This window comes from Cherax quadricarinatus, chromosome 24 (assembly GCF_038502225.1).
Source record: "Cherax quadricarinatus isolate ZL_2023a chromosome 24, ASM3850222v1, whole genome shotgun sequence".
Classification (NCBI taxonomy): domain Eukaryota; kingdom Metazoa; phylum Arthropoda; class Malacostraca; order Decapoda; family Parastacidae; genus Cherax; species Cherax quadricarinatus.
The window spans coordinates 14426085-14442042 of NC_091315.1; the positions used below are offsets into that span (position 1 = coordinate 14426085).

The 15958-nt window shown below is 40.5% G+C and overlaps 1 protein-coding gene across 3 annotated transcripts in view; it reads left to right on the forward strand.

The window, feature by feature from the left end:
• Nucleotides 1–15958, forward strand: part of LOC128690812 (nonsense-mediated mRNA decay factor SMG9) — a 213738-nt gene that overhangs the window by 70349 nt on the left and 127431 nt on the right. For all 3 annotated transcript variants that reach the window (XM_070088201.1, XM_070088202.1, XM_070088203.1), the window contains 2 exons: nucleotides 13060–13145; nucleotides 15593–15791. In XM_070088201.1, the coding sequence (XP_069944302.1) occupies nucleotides 13060–13145; nucleotides 15593–15791 (285 nt within the window). The remainder of the gene's footprint in view (nucleotides 1–13059; nucleotides 13146–15592; nucleotides 15792–15958) is intronic.

Below are 15958 nucleotides of genomic sequence, written 5' to 3' on the forward strand. Positions count from 1 at the left end.
GAAGTTTGTCAAAAATGATGTGGTGGCGGCAACATCGACGAATTCCACATACGCGTATTACATTATTTTGCGGTTTTTATTGTTTTTTCTTTTCTTTTCCAATTTTTTTCTATTCCTACTAACATTTGGGGCCTGAGAGACCAATACTGTATATAATGTATATATATAAACTCACTGTATTGAACACAATAACCGCACTAAAGTTATCATATTATTGTTTATCACTGTTGTTTATTACAATAAACATGCACAAATCTTGTATAATACTAATGTTCTATCATTTATTTACATATTTACAATCACTGGACATGGTTTTAGAACTGCTGGAGCTTGTGGAACTCCTTGAAACAAGGCACCATGCACAGAGGCACCTTACATTCCTCACACATAAACCAAGTGTTTTTGCGTCTTTGTTGCCGTCGTTTTGTTTGTGCACAGACGATGCATCTCTTCTGAGCAAATTTCTTCTGAGTTGAAGGAAGTTGTATTATGAAATGATCACCTTCCCTCCTCAAACGCTTGGGTATATCCTGAGGAATTCGAGGACCGTGTTGTATAGCAGGTGTTCTTACCTGGTACTTCATTATGAGTTGTCTGACAACAGACAAACAAAATTCACCATACGGTGGTCTGTTGCCAGTCTTTATTTGGTACATATTATATGCATTGAGCATTGAAATGTCCATGAGATGGAAGAAAAGTTTCATGTACCACTTGTAACTCTTACGAACACAGTCAACAAAACCAATCTGCATGTCACATTTGTCAACCAAGCGCATGTTTTGTGTATAATCAATCACTGTCACTGGTTTTCGAATACGTTCATTAGTCACTTGATCAACTTTGCCACTGTCTTGCATTTCATTACGGTGAATGGTTGTCAACAATGTGACATCTCGTTTGTCATGCCACCGTAATACCATGATGTCATTGGCAGTAAACACCTGCACGTCATCACCACGAGCACCTGCGTTGAGCCTGGGCATATGTTTACGATTAGAACGCACTGTGCCACACACATCTGTCTTGTTCACTCGCATGAAATCACTGAGTAATGGGCTTGTGTACCAGTTATTGGTATATGATGTATGCTCCTTACCAAGATAAGGTGCCATCATGTTTCTCACTACGTCACCTGAGATACCCAATAACATCTTGGTATCTTTCAATGTTTTACTACCCGTGTATACAACAATATCCAACACCAGGCCACTGTCACAATCACAGAGTACAAACAGTTTTATACCAAAGCGTTCCCTCTTGCTCGGTATATACTGCTTGAATGACAGTCTACCTTTGAACAAAATCAAAGACTCGTCAATTACAAGATTCTTGAATGGATAAAAGTATATGCTGAACTTTTGTTTGAGATACATGAAAACATTTCTAATCTTGTATAACCTGTCACTTCTGTCAGGCCTGGTTTTGTCAGAGAAGTGTGACATACGTAAGAGTAAGATAAACCTGTTCACTGGTATGATTTCACTGAAGACCGGGGTAGAAATTAGCCGATCTGTGGGGATGCCCGGGTGTTGTGCGTGTGTCATTTCATCCTGTCGGTATTATATACAATTCTTGTACTACTACTACTACTACTACTACCACTACTACTACCTCCACCTCTTCCTGCCTATATAGAGTGTGACTTTGTCAATGGTCCAAGTCGGACCGAAACGTCGTCGTAAGCTTCTGTCTTTTATGTGCGGGTTATTTGTGTATGCTTATAGATGTGAGGCATAAGCATTATTGTTGCAAAAAGCAAATACATTTCTGCAACAGTCGTCTCTTTCCACCTGTGTAGTCTTGACTGTGGTGATAAGATCGTATTTGCCATGGTGTACTCAAAATACTTATTACTTTCCCTGACAATAATTTCCATCAATGGCTGGTCAAAGAATAATTCAAAGAATTCCAGTTCATTGGCCGTGGTTCCAAGGGGACAAGTAGGTAGAATTCCACTTTGAGAGTCATCAAAGTGGTGAGGCTTGGGAACAAAATTGGGATTTTGCTGCCAATCCTACATACGGTTTGCTGGTGGATACTGGACATCATAGGCTGGTTGTGCGGGTGGTTGTGGTTGTGGTGGGCTGGTGGCTGGCGCTCCGCTTTGTCCTTGAACTGACGAGTCAGCAGCGTGGGTCCCAGCGTGGCCTGGTGAGTCACGCATGGCAGTGCCACTACCATCATCACTAACACCATCCACTGATGCCTGTGGTCTATCCATGCCAAGTGTAGCCACATCATCCTCACTATCACTACCTAAAACTGGTGTTGGGCCACGGGATGTACTCCGGGATGTACTCCGTCCCCTGGGCACAGCATAGGGTACACTACCCGAGCACATGCGGCGGCAAACATACCGATGCTTCACTGGTGAATATGATTCCTCACTATCACTACTCGAATGATCGTCAAGCTCAATAGAATCACAGTCCACGTCACTATCATCATCATTACTGAAGTCAGAGGCCTGGCCATGCGAAAATATTAGTTTTCTCTTGCGATGAGGAACAACCGACCGTGAGTCACGAGTGCCCACACCAGAGGTAGAAGGTTGAGGATCGTCAGGGTTTTCTGCACTATTATCGATATCCTGGTCATTCTTTTCGGTCACTAACTGATCAAAGCCGTAGAATTCGTCTTCATTTCCACTTCCCTCAGTATGAGAACTATCAGATAGGAAGAGGAGAGTCCCAATTTTCCGGGGAGTGAGAGCTGACTTGCGACGAGGCATGGTGAACAAGGGTAACTGAGCCGGCGTTCCCACAATGCTATGCGGGCGCCTAGATTTTTTGTTTATGGCGCACACCCACCATGCAGACCCGTTCTCTCACATGTAGGCCTATGAGCGTTTTCGCGCTAAATTTGACGGCGCTAGAATTTTGGCGTAGATCTACGGTTTGGACACTCAACGTGAAGCCGTAGATCTACGGGACGGACCCTGAAAGGGTTAATATACCACATCTGGACTAACACCATATCCCCTTTAAAATCAGGCATAATCACAGACAACACTACAGACCACTACCCAACCTTTCTCATAACTAATCTAGGTAAATTGCCACAAGACATAACTAAAGTAACCTTCTGACTATATAACAAGACAGCAGTTAATAACTTTATAGCAGCTGTGAATAACATCAATTGGCAAAATGAGCTCGAAACATATACAGATATGAATGAATGTATAAATAATTTTCTAAAAAAAAGCCCATTGCCTCTACAACAAACATTGCACCCAAAAAACTAAACAGATCACAGCAAAGAGACTGAATAGTCCCTGGCTAACACCAAGCATCCTCAAATCCAGTAACACAAAGCACAAATATGAAAAACAGAATAGAATGGGTCAAATAACTAGAGAACGGTCTAAACGTTACTCGTCAGCTCTTACCAGCCTGATAAGAAGATCTAAAAAAAAAATTGTATTATGAAAATAGATTACATAACATCAAAGGTGATATGAAAAAAACCTGGAAAACTCTATCTGAAATTCTTGGAACTAAAAAGTTATCCAAAAACAAAACAATCAAACTAACAAAATCTGACGAACCCCAACTCACTCCAACCGAAACAGCAAACACTCAATGTTTTTTTCACCATAGGAAAAAATTTAGCAAATAAAATTCCAAACACTCGTCCATCAGATTACCTCATAGGTACCTACCCAAATACGCTATTCCTAGCTCCAACCAACCTACTAAAAGTCTCGCTCATCAACAGCCTTAAAAACAAGGCAGGAGACATAAACAACTTGCCTGCTTTTATGTACAAAAAAGCTTCTCAAGTATTGTCACCAATTATTGCAACACTAACAAATCCATTGAATTGTCTACCTTCCCAACAATCCTCAAAATAGTGAGGGTCACTCCGATCCATAAAGGTGACCAAGCTGACTTGAATAACTATAGACCAATATTTAACTTACCACTGCTCTCTAAAATCTTTGAAAAATTAATTCATAGATGCATCTATTCCTACCTCGTCTCACACAACATATTAAACCCTTGTCAGTTTGGATTTAGGAATAATAAAAGCACAAATGATGCTATCATACACATACTAGAACTAATATATACCGCACTCGAAAAGAAATAAGTCCTGCTGGGCATTTTCATTGATTTACATAAAGCTTTTGATACAGTCGACCATGAACTGCTGTACTCTAAATATATGCACTGTGGTATCAGAGGCCACTCCTTCAACTACCTAAAGTCATACCTTAGTAGCAGAACTCAATATGTATATGTAAATGGTGCAAACTCCTCCACCCAACCAATCACAGTAGGAGTCCCACAAGGAAGTGTCCTTGGACCACTCCTCTTTCTCATCTACATCAATGATCTACCGAATGCATCTCAGCTACTCAAACCCATATTATTTGCAGATGACACTACATACGTCGTCTCCCACCCAAACCCAGTCATACTCGCCAACACTGTCAATGCCGAATTGCAGAAAATACCTGCCTGGATGATGACTAATAAACTTACCCTGAATACTGATAAAACCTATTTCATTCAGTTTGGAAACAAAGCTGCAAATCATCCAATTAACATAACGCTAAATGGATCATCAGTCATAAGACTTGCAGAGGGAAAATTCCTAGGTATCCACCTTGACAGTATCCTTAAGTTCCAGACACATACAACAAATCACCAAGAAAATCTCTAAGACTGCATACTATCAAAGATACGGTGCTATGTTCCACAAGCAGTTCTCCTGGCACTGTACCATTCACTCGTATATCCTTATCTCACATATGGAATTTGTGCATGGGGATGAACAACATTCAATCACCTAAGACCTCTAATAACCCAGCAAAAGGCAGCAGTCAGAATGATAACAAATTCCCACTCCCGCCAGCATACTCCACCAATTTTCAAAAGTCTAAATCTGCTCACCATTAAGAACATTCATACTTATTCATATGCCTACTACTTACACAGAACAATACACGCAAATATAAACCCTCCACTCAAACTTCTCTTCACCAACCTTAACAGGACACATGACCATAACACAAGACACAGATCTCTTTTTGATGAACCTCGTGTCCATATCACACTGTGTAAAAACTCTATGCAGGAAGCCTGGTCACAGACCGGGCTGTGGGGGCATTGACCCCTGGAACTCTCTCCAGGTAAACTTCAGGTAAACATAAAGGGCCCCAAAATATGGAATTCATTACCAGAAGATACTAAAGTAACCCGGTCTGAAAATCAATTTAAGACTCTTCTCAAAAGCCACTTAATCACCCTAGATTAAATGCTAAATACTCAGTACTCGCATAATTATGTATTCCCATATCATAATTTCAACAATTACTTTGAACCTTTTATCCATTGTCAACAGGAATTTAATTGAATCATTGTTTTCTCAAAAAGCATTTTTGAATATATGAATATATCTTTTGTGTTATATAAATTAGATTCACTTATAATTAATAATCTACTGTACAACTATGATATAATTAATATTCTACTGTACAACTATGATATAATTCTTAGTGTTAAGTAATCAGTAAGCCAATAATGTTCAGTCGGCCCATAATGCCTAGGCATAATAGAGGCTCTCTTTGCATTGCAACCCATTATTGTAAATACATAATCTCAATGTACTATTTGAAAAGACATAAATAAATAAATAAGTAAATGGAAGACAGGAGGAGGGGAGAGGATGGAGGAGTTTACAATTGTTTTGAAGGGAAATCCCCTCCCATAAAGACTACAGGTACCAAGCCCTTATCCTGGGTTACTTCCCTTCTTTGTTTTTTCATGCCACTAGGACCAGCTTGAGTGTCACTGGACCCCTGTCGCTCAAAAAAGTGCTCCAGAGAGGTTGTTTCTGGCGTATGTTAGGAATTGTGTTGGGAGACAGGACAAGATAGTCCTTCAATATGACACTAATATTTGCTCTATGTCTTATGTATCTAGCACAATTCATCTAATATGACACAATAAACAATATTAATAACATAGAAATATGATTTATACTCTAGAATGAATAAAATATGGTATTAAGAATGTCATGAGTGGTAGTGTGTTTGTTGTTGGGTGTATATGGGCCACTGAAAGATAATCCTTACATAGTGGTGGTGAAGGCCCCAGCAGAGGCAGTGGTGTTAGTCAGTAGCCCTATATACCTCCAACAACAATGGAGGAGTCAGTTTCGTGCTGTCCTTTTTCTATCGATTAATCACTTAACTTACTTGCTACACTGTTAATGCTACACTTTATTGCTGGCTGGCACTATAGCCTTTATCGACTCCTGCTGCTTTAATATCGTACATATTGCAAAATCACTGAAAAAGGCACATTCTTCCCCCTCTCTCAGCCCTTTACCAAAGGGCTGGCTGGCACTAAAAGCTTTCTTTGGGCCCAAGGTGGCTTATTTAGCAGTTACAAGCACTAAAAAGAATGGAATGATACTTTTTAAAATGTATCGTATGAACGCGTGGGATCATCCTCACTGGCTGGTAAACAGTGGCACACTGGCTGTACATGGAGTGTGGGGGCCGTGCAGACACGTTCCGGACGAATGACTTATACTGAGTTCAGTGATGTTCACCGAGCCAATATTTTGACGAAAAAATGTTACTTAATCCGAATATTACTTATTCCGATGATGCCTTAATCTGGGGGTTCACTACCTTACTCCTCATCGAATTGGAGGTATTCTGTTCCCATGTGATAGTTCTAACAGTGATGGAAGTGCCAGTGAAAGTGAATTCCATGGTTTTCAGGAGGGTGTGACTGGATGCAGTGCCCAGGATAACATAATTAGTGATGAAAACATAGATGACCCGCGACCTTCCACCTCTGGTGCTGGGCCGTCTCATTCACGTTCACCTGTACCAGGATGAAAAAGGAAACTATTTCTCCATGTACAGGACTCGGATGTGAGCAGTGAAAGCGATGGTGATTTCCAAGTTATTGAAAGCAGCTCGAGTTGCGACGTGAGGGGGAATATTCTCCAGTGAAGCGGCAGTATGTGTGACGCAGCATGCGTTCTGGCAGTGTGTCATGTGCCATTCCAAGGAAAAGGAACAAATCTCGGAGTACATCCTGTGGCCCTGCACTACAAACTGAGCGTGAAGATGACGATATTGTTACAATGGGAATGTGGCATGTGGCACCAGCAGTGGGCCATGCTGCTAACTCAGCACAGCCACAACTACCCTCAACCACCCCCACACTCCCACAACCTGCACAAAAACAACCTCCACAACCACAACCACTTTTCAATATCCAGTACCCACCAGAAGACCGCATCTGGGATTGGCAGCAAGGTGCCAGTTTTGTTCCCAATCCCCATGTCTTTGATGAAACATAAAGTGGAATACGGCCATTGTGTACACTTGGGAACAGTGCCGCTGAACTAGAATGCTTTTAGTTATTCTTCGATGAACCACTGATGGAAATTATTGTCATGGAAAGCAACACATACTATGAGTACACCATGGCAAACACAATTCTTTCACCAAGATCACGGCTACACCAGTAGAAGGACACAACTGTGGCAGAGATATACCTGTTCTTTGCCACAATAATGCTTATGCCACATGTATATAAGCACACTGTCACCACATACTGGTCGAAAGAACGTCTGATTTCAACCCCAGGTTTAATGATATTATACCAGTGAATCGATTTTTGCTACTGTTACGTATGTAACAGTAGCAAAACAAGGCCTGACAGAAATGACAGGTTATATAAGATCAGGAATGTGTTCGTGTACCTGAAACAAAAGTGCCATATGTATTTTTATCCCTTCAGGAAGCTTGTTATTGATGAGTCTTTGATTTTGTTCTAAGGCAGACTGTCGTTCAAGCAGTATATACCAAGCAAGAGGAAACGCTTTGGTATAAAGTTATTTGTACTGTGTGATTGTAAAAGTGGTCTGGTTTTGAATATAATTGTGTACACTGGCAGTAATACATTGAGAGATACCAGAAAGTTATTGGGTATCTCTGGTGATGTGGTTAGAATAATGATGGAACCATATCTCAGTGAGGGGCATATATTATATACTGATAACTGGTACACAAGTCCCTTACTCAGTGATTTTTTGCAAGTGAACATGACAGACGTTTGTGGCACAGCTCGTGGAAATTGTAAGCATATACCTAGGTTTGACACAGGCACTCGTAAAGGTGAGGTGCAGGTGTTTGCTGCCAATGACATCATGGCATTTCGGTGGCATGACAAACGTGATGTCACGTTATTGACATCAGTTCGTTGAAAAGAAATGGCAGACAGTAGCATGCAGAATAAAGAGACCAATGAACCCATTCTGAAACCTGCAGCTGTGATAGACTACAACCTCAATATGCGATTAGTGGACAAATGTGACATGCAAATTGGGTTTGCTGATTGTGCTCGCAAGAGTTATAAGTGGTACATGGAACTTTTTTTTCCATCTTCTTGACATTTCCATGCTGAATGCTTATAACATGTACAAGTTGAAGACCAACAACAAACAAAAATGTGGTGAATTTTGTTTATCATAAGAACATAAGAACGGAGGAACACTGCAGCAGGCCTGTTGGCCCATACTAGGCAGATCCTTTACAATCCATCCCACTAACAAAATATTTGCCCAACCCAATTTTCAATGCCACCCAAGAAATAAGCTCTGATAACTCTATCCACTCATATGCAAGTCCCACTCAAATCCAACCCCCCTCACTCATGTATTTATCCAACCTAAATTTGAAACTACCCGAGGTTTTGGCCTCAATAACCCTACTTGGCAGACTGTTCCACTCGTCAACTACCCTGTTTCCAAACCAATACTTTCCTGTATCCTATGAGGGAGACGTGTATAAACATTTAACTCTTTGTCTGCCTCAAGCCCATGTCTGAAATTGTTTATTACTATTGTTCTGTAACATATACAGTGGACCTCCTGATTACGTCATTGGAATACATAATACGTATTTGGAATAAATAACGTTTTTTCGTCAGAATATTGGCTCGGTGATCGTCACTGAACTCGGTATAAGTCATTCGTCCGGCCCCGACACTCCATGTACAGCCAATGTGCTGTTGTTTATCAGCCAGTGAGGATGATCCCATGAGTTCATATGATACATTTTGTATTATTCCATTCTTTTTAGTGTTTGCAACAACTAAATAAGCCACTATGGACCAAATGAAAGCTCCTAGTGCCAGACCTTTGGTAAAGAAGGCGATAAACACGATAAATTACATTGACGAATTTGCCAAGATAATATCGGATGAAAACTTTAGTCCTGAACAAATTTACAATGCTGATGAAACAGTTATCTACTGGCGCTATGTTCCTAGAAAAACATTAACAACAACTGATGACAGAGCACCAACAGGTTTTAAGGATGCTAAGGACAGGTTAACTATTTTTGGCTGTGCCAATGCTGCAGGCACACACAAGGTGAAGTTGGCAGTGATTGGAAAAAGCAAATGTCTGAGATATCTGAAAGGTGTATGCAATTTACCTGTGTATTATTATGTCAACAAAAAAGCCTGGGTAACCCAAGAAATGTTTTCCGACTGGTTCAATAACCACTTCGTAGCAGCTGCATGAGCTCATTGCAGGCAAGCTGGACTAGAAGGTAAATAGGGGCCAGAATAAACAATGCAGACATTCCTAGCACTAAAATAACATTTTCTCTGTTCATTAGTCATGACTCCTGGCCCCTCTTATATTATGCTTGCTTTTCATTTTGAATTTTTATTCACACAAAAAATAGATTTACTGTTATGCAGACTTTTGCATTATTGTAAAAATGGTATATATAATATCAGCACATATGTGAAAGCATACAAGACCCACTAGTTGTGTATTGGACATGTGGTGTGATTTGTTTACACTTGAACATCGGCAAAAATCGAACATTTCTGCTACTTTGAGCTCAATTTCAAGGTATGTACTTCTATTCCAAAAACCATTCAGATTCATCTCTATTTCTGTAATATATCTTCCATTCTGTATAAGGGCAATGTGTGGTGTAAATATTATGCAGAAAATTCGGAGTGTGGAAATTAGGAAAAGGTGTGGAGTTAATAAAAGTATTAGTCAGAGGGCAGAAGAGGGGTTGTTGAGGTGGTTTGGTCATTTAGAGAGAATGGATCAAAGTAGAATGACATGGAAAGCATATAAATCTATAGGGGAAGGAAGGCGAGGTAGGGGTCGTCCTCGAAAGGGTTGGAGAGAGGGGGTAAAGGAGGTTTTGTGGGCAAGGGGCTTGGACTTCCAGCAAACATCGAACTTAAGCTAAAGGAATCTTATAGGAGTCAAGAATCGCGGGAAGAACTAAAAGCCATAAATGAAATCGAAAGAAACCCAAAGTATTTCTTCTCCTATGCCAAATCAAAGTCGAGAACAACGTCCAGTATTGGGCCCCTACTTAAACAAGATGGGTCCTACACAGATGACAGCAAGGAAATGAGTGAGCTACTCAAGTCCCAATATGACTCAGTTTTTAGCAAGCCGCTAACCAGACTGAGAGTCGAAGATCAAAATGAATTTTTTATGAGAGAGCCACAGAATTTGGTTAACACAAGCCTATCCGATGTTATCCTGACGCCAAATGACTTCGAACAGGCGATAAATGACATGCCCATGCACTCTGCCCCAGGGCCAGACTCATGGAACTCCGTGTTCATCAAGAACTGCAAGAAGCCCCTATCATGAGCCTTTTCCATCCTATGGAGAGGGAGCATGGACACGGGGGTCGTCCCACAATTACTAAAAACAACAGACATAGCCCCACTCCACAAAGGGGGCAGTAAAGCAACAGCAAAGAACTACAGACCGATAGCACCAACATCCCATATCATAAAAATCTTTGAAAGGGTCCTAAGAAGCAAGATCACCACCCATCTAGAAACCCATCAGTTACACAACCCAGGGCAACATGGGTTTAGGACAGGTCGCTCCTGTCTGTCTCAACTATTGGATCACTACGACAAGGTCCTAGATGCACTAGAAGACAAAAAGAATGCAGATGTAATATATACAGACTTTGCAAAAGCCTTCGACAAGTGTGACCATGGCGTAATATTGCACAAAATGCGTGCTAAAGGAATAACAGGAAAAGTTGGTAGATGGATCTATAATTTCCTCACTAACAGGACACAGAGAGTAGTCGTCGACAGAGTAAAGTCCGAGGCAGCTATGGTGAAAATCTCTGTTCCACAAGGCACAGTACTCGCTCCCATCTTGTTCCTCATCCTCATATCCGACATAGACAAGGATGTTAGCCACAGCACCGTGTCTTCCTTTGCAGATGACACCTGAATCTGCATGACAGTGTCTTCCATTGCAGACACTGCAAGGCTCCAGGCGGACATCAACCAAATCTTTCAGTGGGCTGCAGAAAACAATATGAAGTTCAACGATGAGAAATTTCAATTACTCAGATATGGTAAACACGAGGAAATTAAATCTTCATCAGAGTACAAAACAAATTCTGGCCACAAAATAGAGCGAAACACCAACGTCAAAGACCTGGGAGTGATCATGTCGGAGGATCTCACCTTCAAGGACCATAACATCGTATCAATCGCATCTGCTAGAAAAATGACAGGATGGATAATGAAAACCTTCAAAACTAGGGAGGCCAAGCCCATGATGACACTCTTCAGGTCACTTGTTCTATCTAGGCTGGAATATTGCTGCACACTAATAGCACTTTTCAAGGCAGGTGAAATTGCTGACCTAGAAAATGTACAGAGAACCTTCACGGCGCGCATAACGGATATAAAACACCTCAATTACTGGGAGCGCTTGAGTTTCCTAAAACTGTATTCCCTGGAACGCAGGCGGGAGAGATACATGATTATATACACCTGGAAAATCCTAGAGAGACTAGTACCGAACTTGCACACGAAAATCACTCACTACAAAAGCAAAAGACTTGGCAGACGATGCAACATCTCCCCAATGAAAAGCAGGGGTGTCACTAGCACGTTAAGAGAGAATACAATAAGTGTCAGGGGCCCGAGACTGTTCAACTGCCTCCCAGCATACATAAGGGGGATTACCAACAGACCCCTGGCAGTCTTCAAGCTGGCACTGGACAAGCACCTAAAGTCAGTTCCCGACCAGCCGGGCTGTGGCTCGTACGTTGGTTTACGTGCAGCCAGCAGTAACAGCATGGTTGATCAGGCTCTGATCCACCAGGAGGCCTGGTCACAGACCGGGCCACGGGGGCGTTGACCCCCTGAACTCTCTCAAGGTAAACTCCAGGTAAGCGTGCGTGAGCGTGTTAGATAGGAGTGAATGGAGAGGAATGGTACTTGGGACCTTACGATCTGTTGGAGTGTGAGCAGGGTAATATTTAGTGAAGGGATTCAGGGAAACCGATTATTTTCATATAGTCGGACTTGAGTCCTGGAAATGGGAAGTACAATGCCTGCACTTTAAAAGAGGAGTTTGGGATATTGGCAGTTTGGAGGGATATGTTGTGTATCTTTATACGTATATGCTTCTAAACTGTTGTATTCTGAGCACCTCTGCAAAAACAGTGATTATGTGTGAGTGTGGTGAAAGTGTTGAATGATGATGAAAGCATTTTCTTTTTGGGGATTTTCTTTCTTTTTTTGGGTCACCATGCCTCGGTGGGAGATGGCCGACTTGTTGAAAAAAAAAAAAAATCTTCCATTCTATCAAATGAGACCAAGAAAACTAGAATATAACCATAAATACCATAGGAAAAACACCGCAATGTCGGTGTTTTAAACCAAAAACAGTCAGTTTTTTTTTCTCTTGCACTGCGTGCTGCAGGATTTTTCTTTATACATGTACTGCACACACTGACTACTCAGACCCATTCTCTCATATGTAGGCCTACCAGCTTTCTCCCACAAGACTGGAAACCACCAGAATTTTGGTGTAATATTACGGCACCAACTCTGGCTTGCAAGCCATAATATTATGGCACTGACAATGAAAGGGCTAACTAATTAAGGATATTTTTATTTTGAGTACAGACACTGTTAGGCATGCATAACAAAAGAGCTGTTGCGTCAATAGTTAAATTTTCGTTTGATAAAGGTCTAATGATTCTTACAGGAAGGATTCTGTCCCCACTGTGAACTCAGGAGCTAATTCCTCTAGCCAACCATACCAAATAGCATCAAAGCCTCTTATGATGGAAGGTTAGTAGTATTGAAGTTATTTATTTACTGAACTATTAGCTACTTTATATTTGGAAAATCTTGATTGGTATGGCCACTTTCACACTTTTGAGCTGCATATTGCAACTTGAAGACATTCCAATATGTAGCACATTTGGGGGGCTTGCTGAGGGATGATCTATCAGCAAACAAGGGCATTTTTAGCTGTGTCTTTGTAAATTCTTATAACTCTGGTAACCATTTTGTGTAATTGTCTTCACTTTTTAATTTTTACCTGCATGTATTTTGATTAAGTGTAAAAAGAACACTGCATATTCCAATTTTAGCATATGTGAACAGCTGTGTAGATCATACTTTCCAATAAAATTAGTAGTTTGGGATATTGCTACCCTTTCAAAGACTTCATGATATGTGATGTTTGTGGTACTGGTCTGTAATTCTTTGCCAGTGCTCTTGCAGCCTCATTGTGTAAAAGGGCTATGTCTACACCTAAAGCCTTGCTGATTTCATTTAAATTTAAACTTTCTTGGTCTAAAGAATGAGTTCTCATGTTGGTAGACAGCAATCGCCCAGGGAGGTACTACCGTCCTGCCAAGTGAGTGTAAAACGGAAACCTGTAATTGTTTTACATGATGGCAGGATTGCTGGTGTCTTTTTTCTGTCTCATAAACATGCAAGATTTCAGGTACGTCTTGCTACTTCTACTTACACTTAGGTCACGCTACACATACATGTACATGTTTATTTATACACACTCATCTGAGTTTTCTTTGATTTTATCTTAATAGTTCTTGGTCTTATTAATTTTCCTTTTATATCCGTGGGGAAGTGGAATAAGAATCTTTCCTCCGTAAGCCATGCGTGTTGTAAAAGTCGACTAAAATGCCGGAAACAATGGGCTAGTAACCCCTTTTCCTGTAATAACTACTAAAAAGAAGAAGAAAATTGTCAAAGTGGGAAGTTTCAATGTGCGTGGATGTTGTGCAGATGATAAGAAAGAGATGATTGTGGATGTTGTGAATGAGAAGAAGCTGGATGTCCTGGCTTTAAGTGAAACAAAGCTGAAGGGGGTAGGAGAGTTTCAGTGGAGAGGAATAAATGGGATTTGGTCAGGGGTTTCAAATAGTTAGAGCTAAAGAAGGAGTAGCAATAATATTGAAGGATAAGTTATGGCAGGAAAAGATGGACTACAAATGTATTAATTCAAGGATTATGTGGAGTAAAATAAAGGTTGGATGTGAAAAGTGGGTTATAGTAAGCGTATATGCACCTGGAGAAGAGAGAAGTGTAGAGGAGAGAGAGAGAGATTTGGGAAATGTAGGACTTCTCTGTGGAATGTATTTTAAACAGGCTCTGTTTCAATACATATTCAGCTTTTTCGTGCACTAGTTTGGGTTTATGGGTTAAGGCTCTCAGGACCATTTCCTAGGCAATATATCTTATAGCTCTATGATTATTTTGTCCTAGTCACTTTTCTGATGTTGAAGTTAAATGTACTGAACATTCGTACATGTGGCTATTTCTTAGGTTCTCTAGGCATAGAATTATGCTTGTATGTCCTTCAATGTGGTTGTGATTGGAGCACAGTATATCATATTTAAAATTGTCTGATGAGTATTTCAGTGGTTGTGAAGATCACTTTGTGGGTGTGTTGCTCGCTACATATATTTTAACACAATTCCCACATCCTTTCATTCCTAAATCCTTGTTCCTCTATAATTTTACTCCTCCCCATCCCTTAGCTCATTTTTTGGGCAGCTGACCCTGCCTTGGTGGGGAACTACCGTTGAGGTGCAAAAAAAAAAAAAAATACTTTTGACAATTCTGCCATACATTTTATCACCTATACTCAAAAGAATTCTTCCCCAATAGTATTTACACACTCATCTTTTCTCTTATTCATAGGAACTGTGCATGCTCTCTACCACTCCTTTGATAATTTCTCTTTCATCTGTATGTTAAACAAATACATCATCCATTCCAATACTATCCCTACCCTACCTCTTGTCAGTATTTGTCTTACTCTCATCCATTCTCAGAGTTTTTCTCTTTCACTCTAGCCTGATGCCTCACCCATTTCATTCACACTAATGTCTGCCTCTTCCTCTTAATGTCTTGTTCCTCTGTGCCATGTGCATGGAATCACTGCCTCCTTTTGTTCTAGATTAAGGACTCGAAATGCTTTCTTTGCCTTACCAATACCTCTACTTTTCCTTGTCTCACCACTTTTACTCATAACTACCATTTTCTCCTTAGGCTTTCTCAGCATACACATTTCTTGATTAAACTTTATTATTCTCATCAGAACCACAGTAACACAAGTGGAAACAACTGAAAAATTAAAGCTCATTCTGTAAGCTGTTTGTAAGATGTTACGCAAATGTTGGTTTTCTTAGTTTTAAGGGAACTAAAACTTCAACGAAGATTGGTATTGAACTGTGTAACTTAGTGTATAACATTTTCCACAGCCTCTCTCACACCAGAGAGGATTATGAAGGGTCCAGCAAGACTTCTAGATGAGTCTCTCAGCCTTTGTGATGACCTGAGCCCTTACCTATTAGACCAAAGCAACTTCTTGGTTGTGGCCATGATGGGCATGCAAGGAGTTGGAAAATCTGCTTTGGCTTCACTTTTTGTTGACCCCAGTGTAGATGTTCATAAAATAAGGTATGATATTACTTGACCATAATTAAAATTATTCATATTTTACAGGTATGCAGTATATTATTTAATAATAACCCTTAAACTGTGTGAAGCCAAGACATTAAAACTCCCCTGTGTGTAGCAAAATTTATTCTTTTAATGCTGATTGTAAAAGCTTATTTTTCACATAC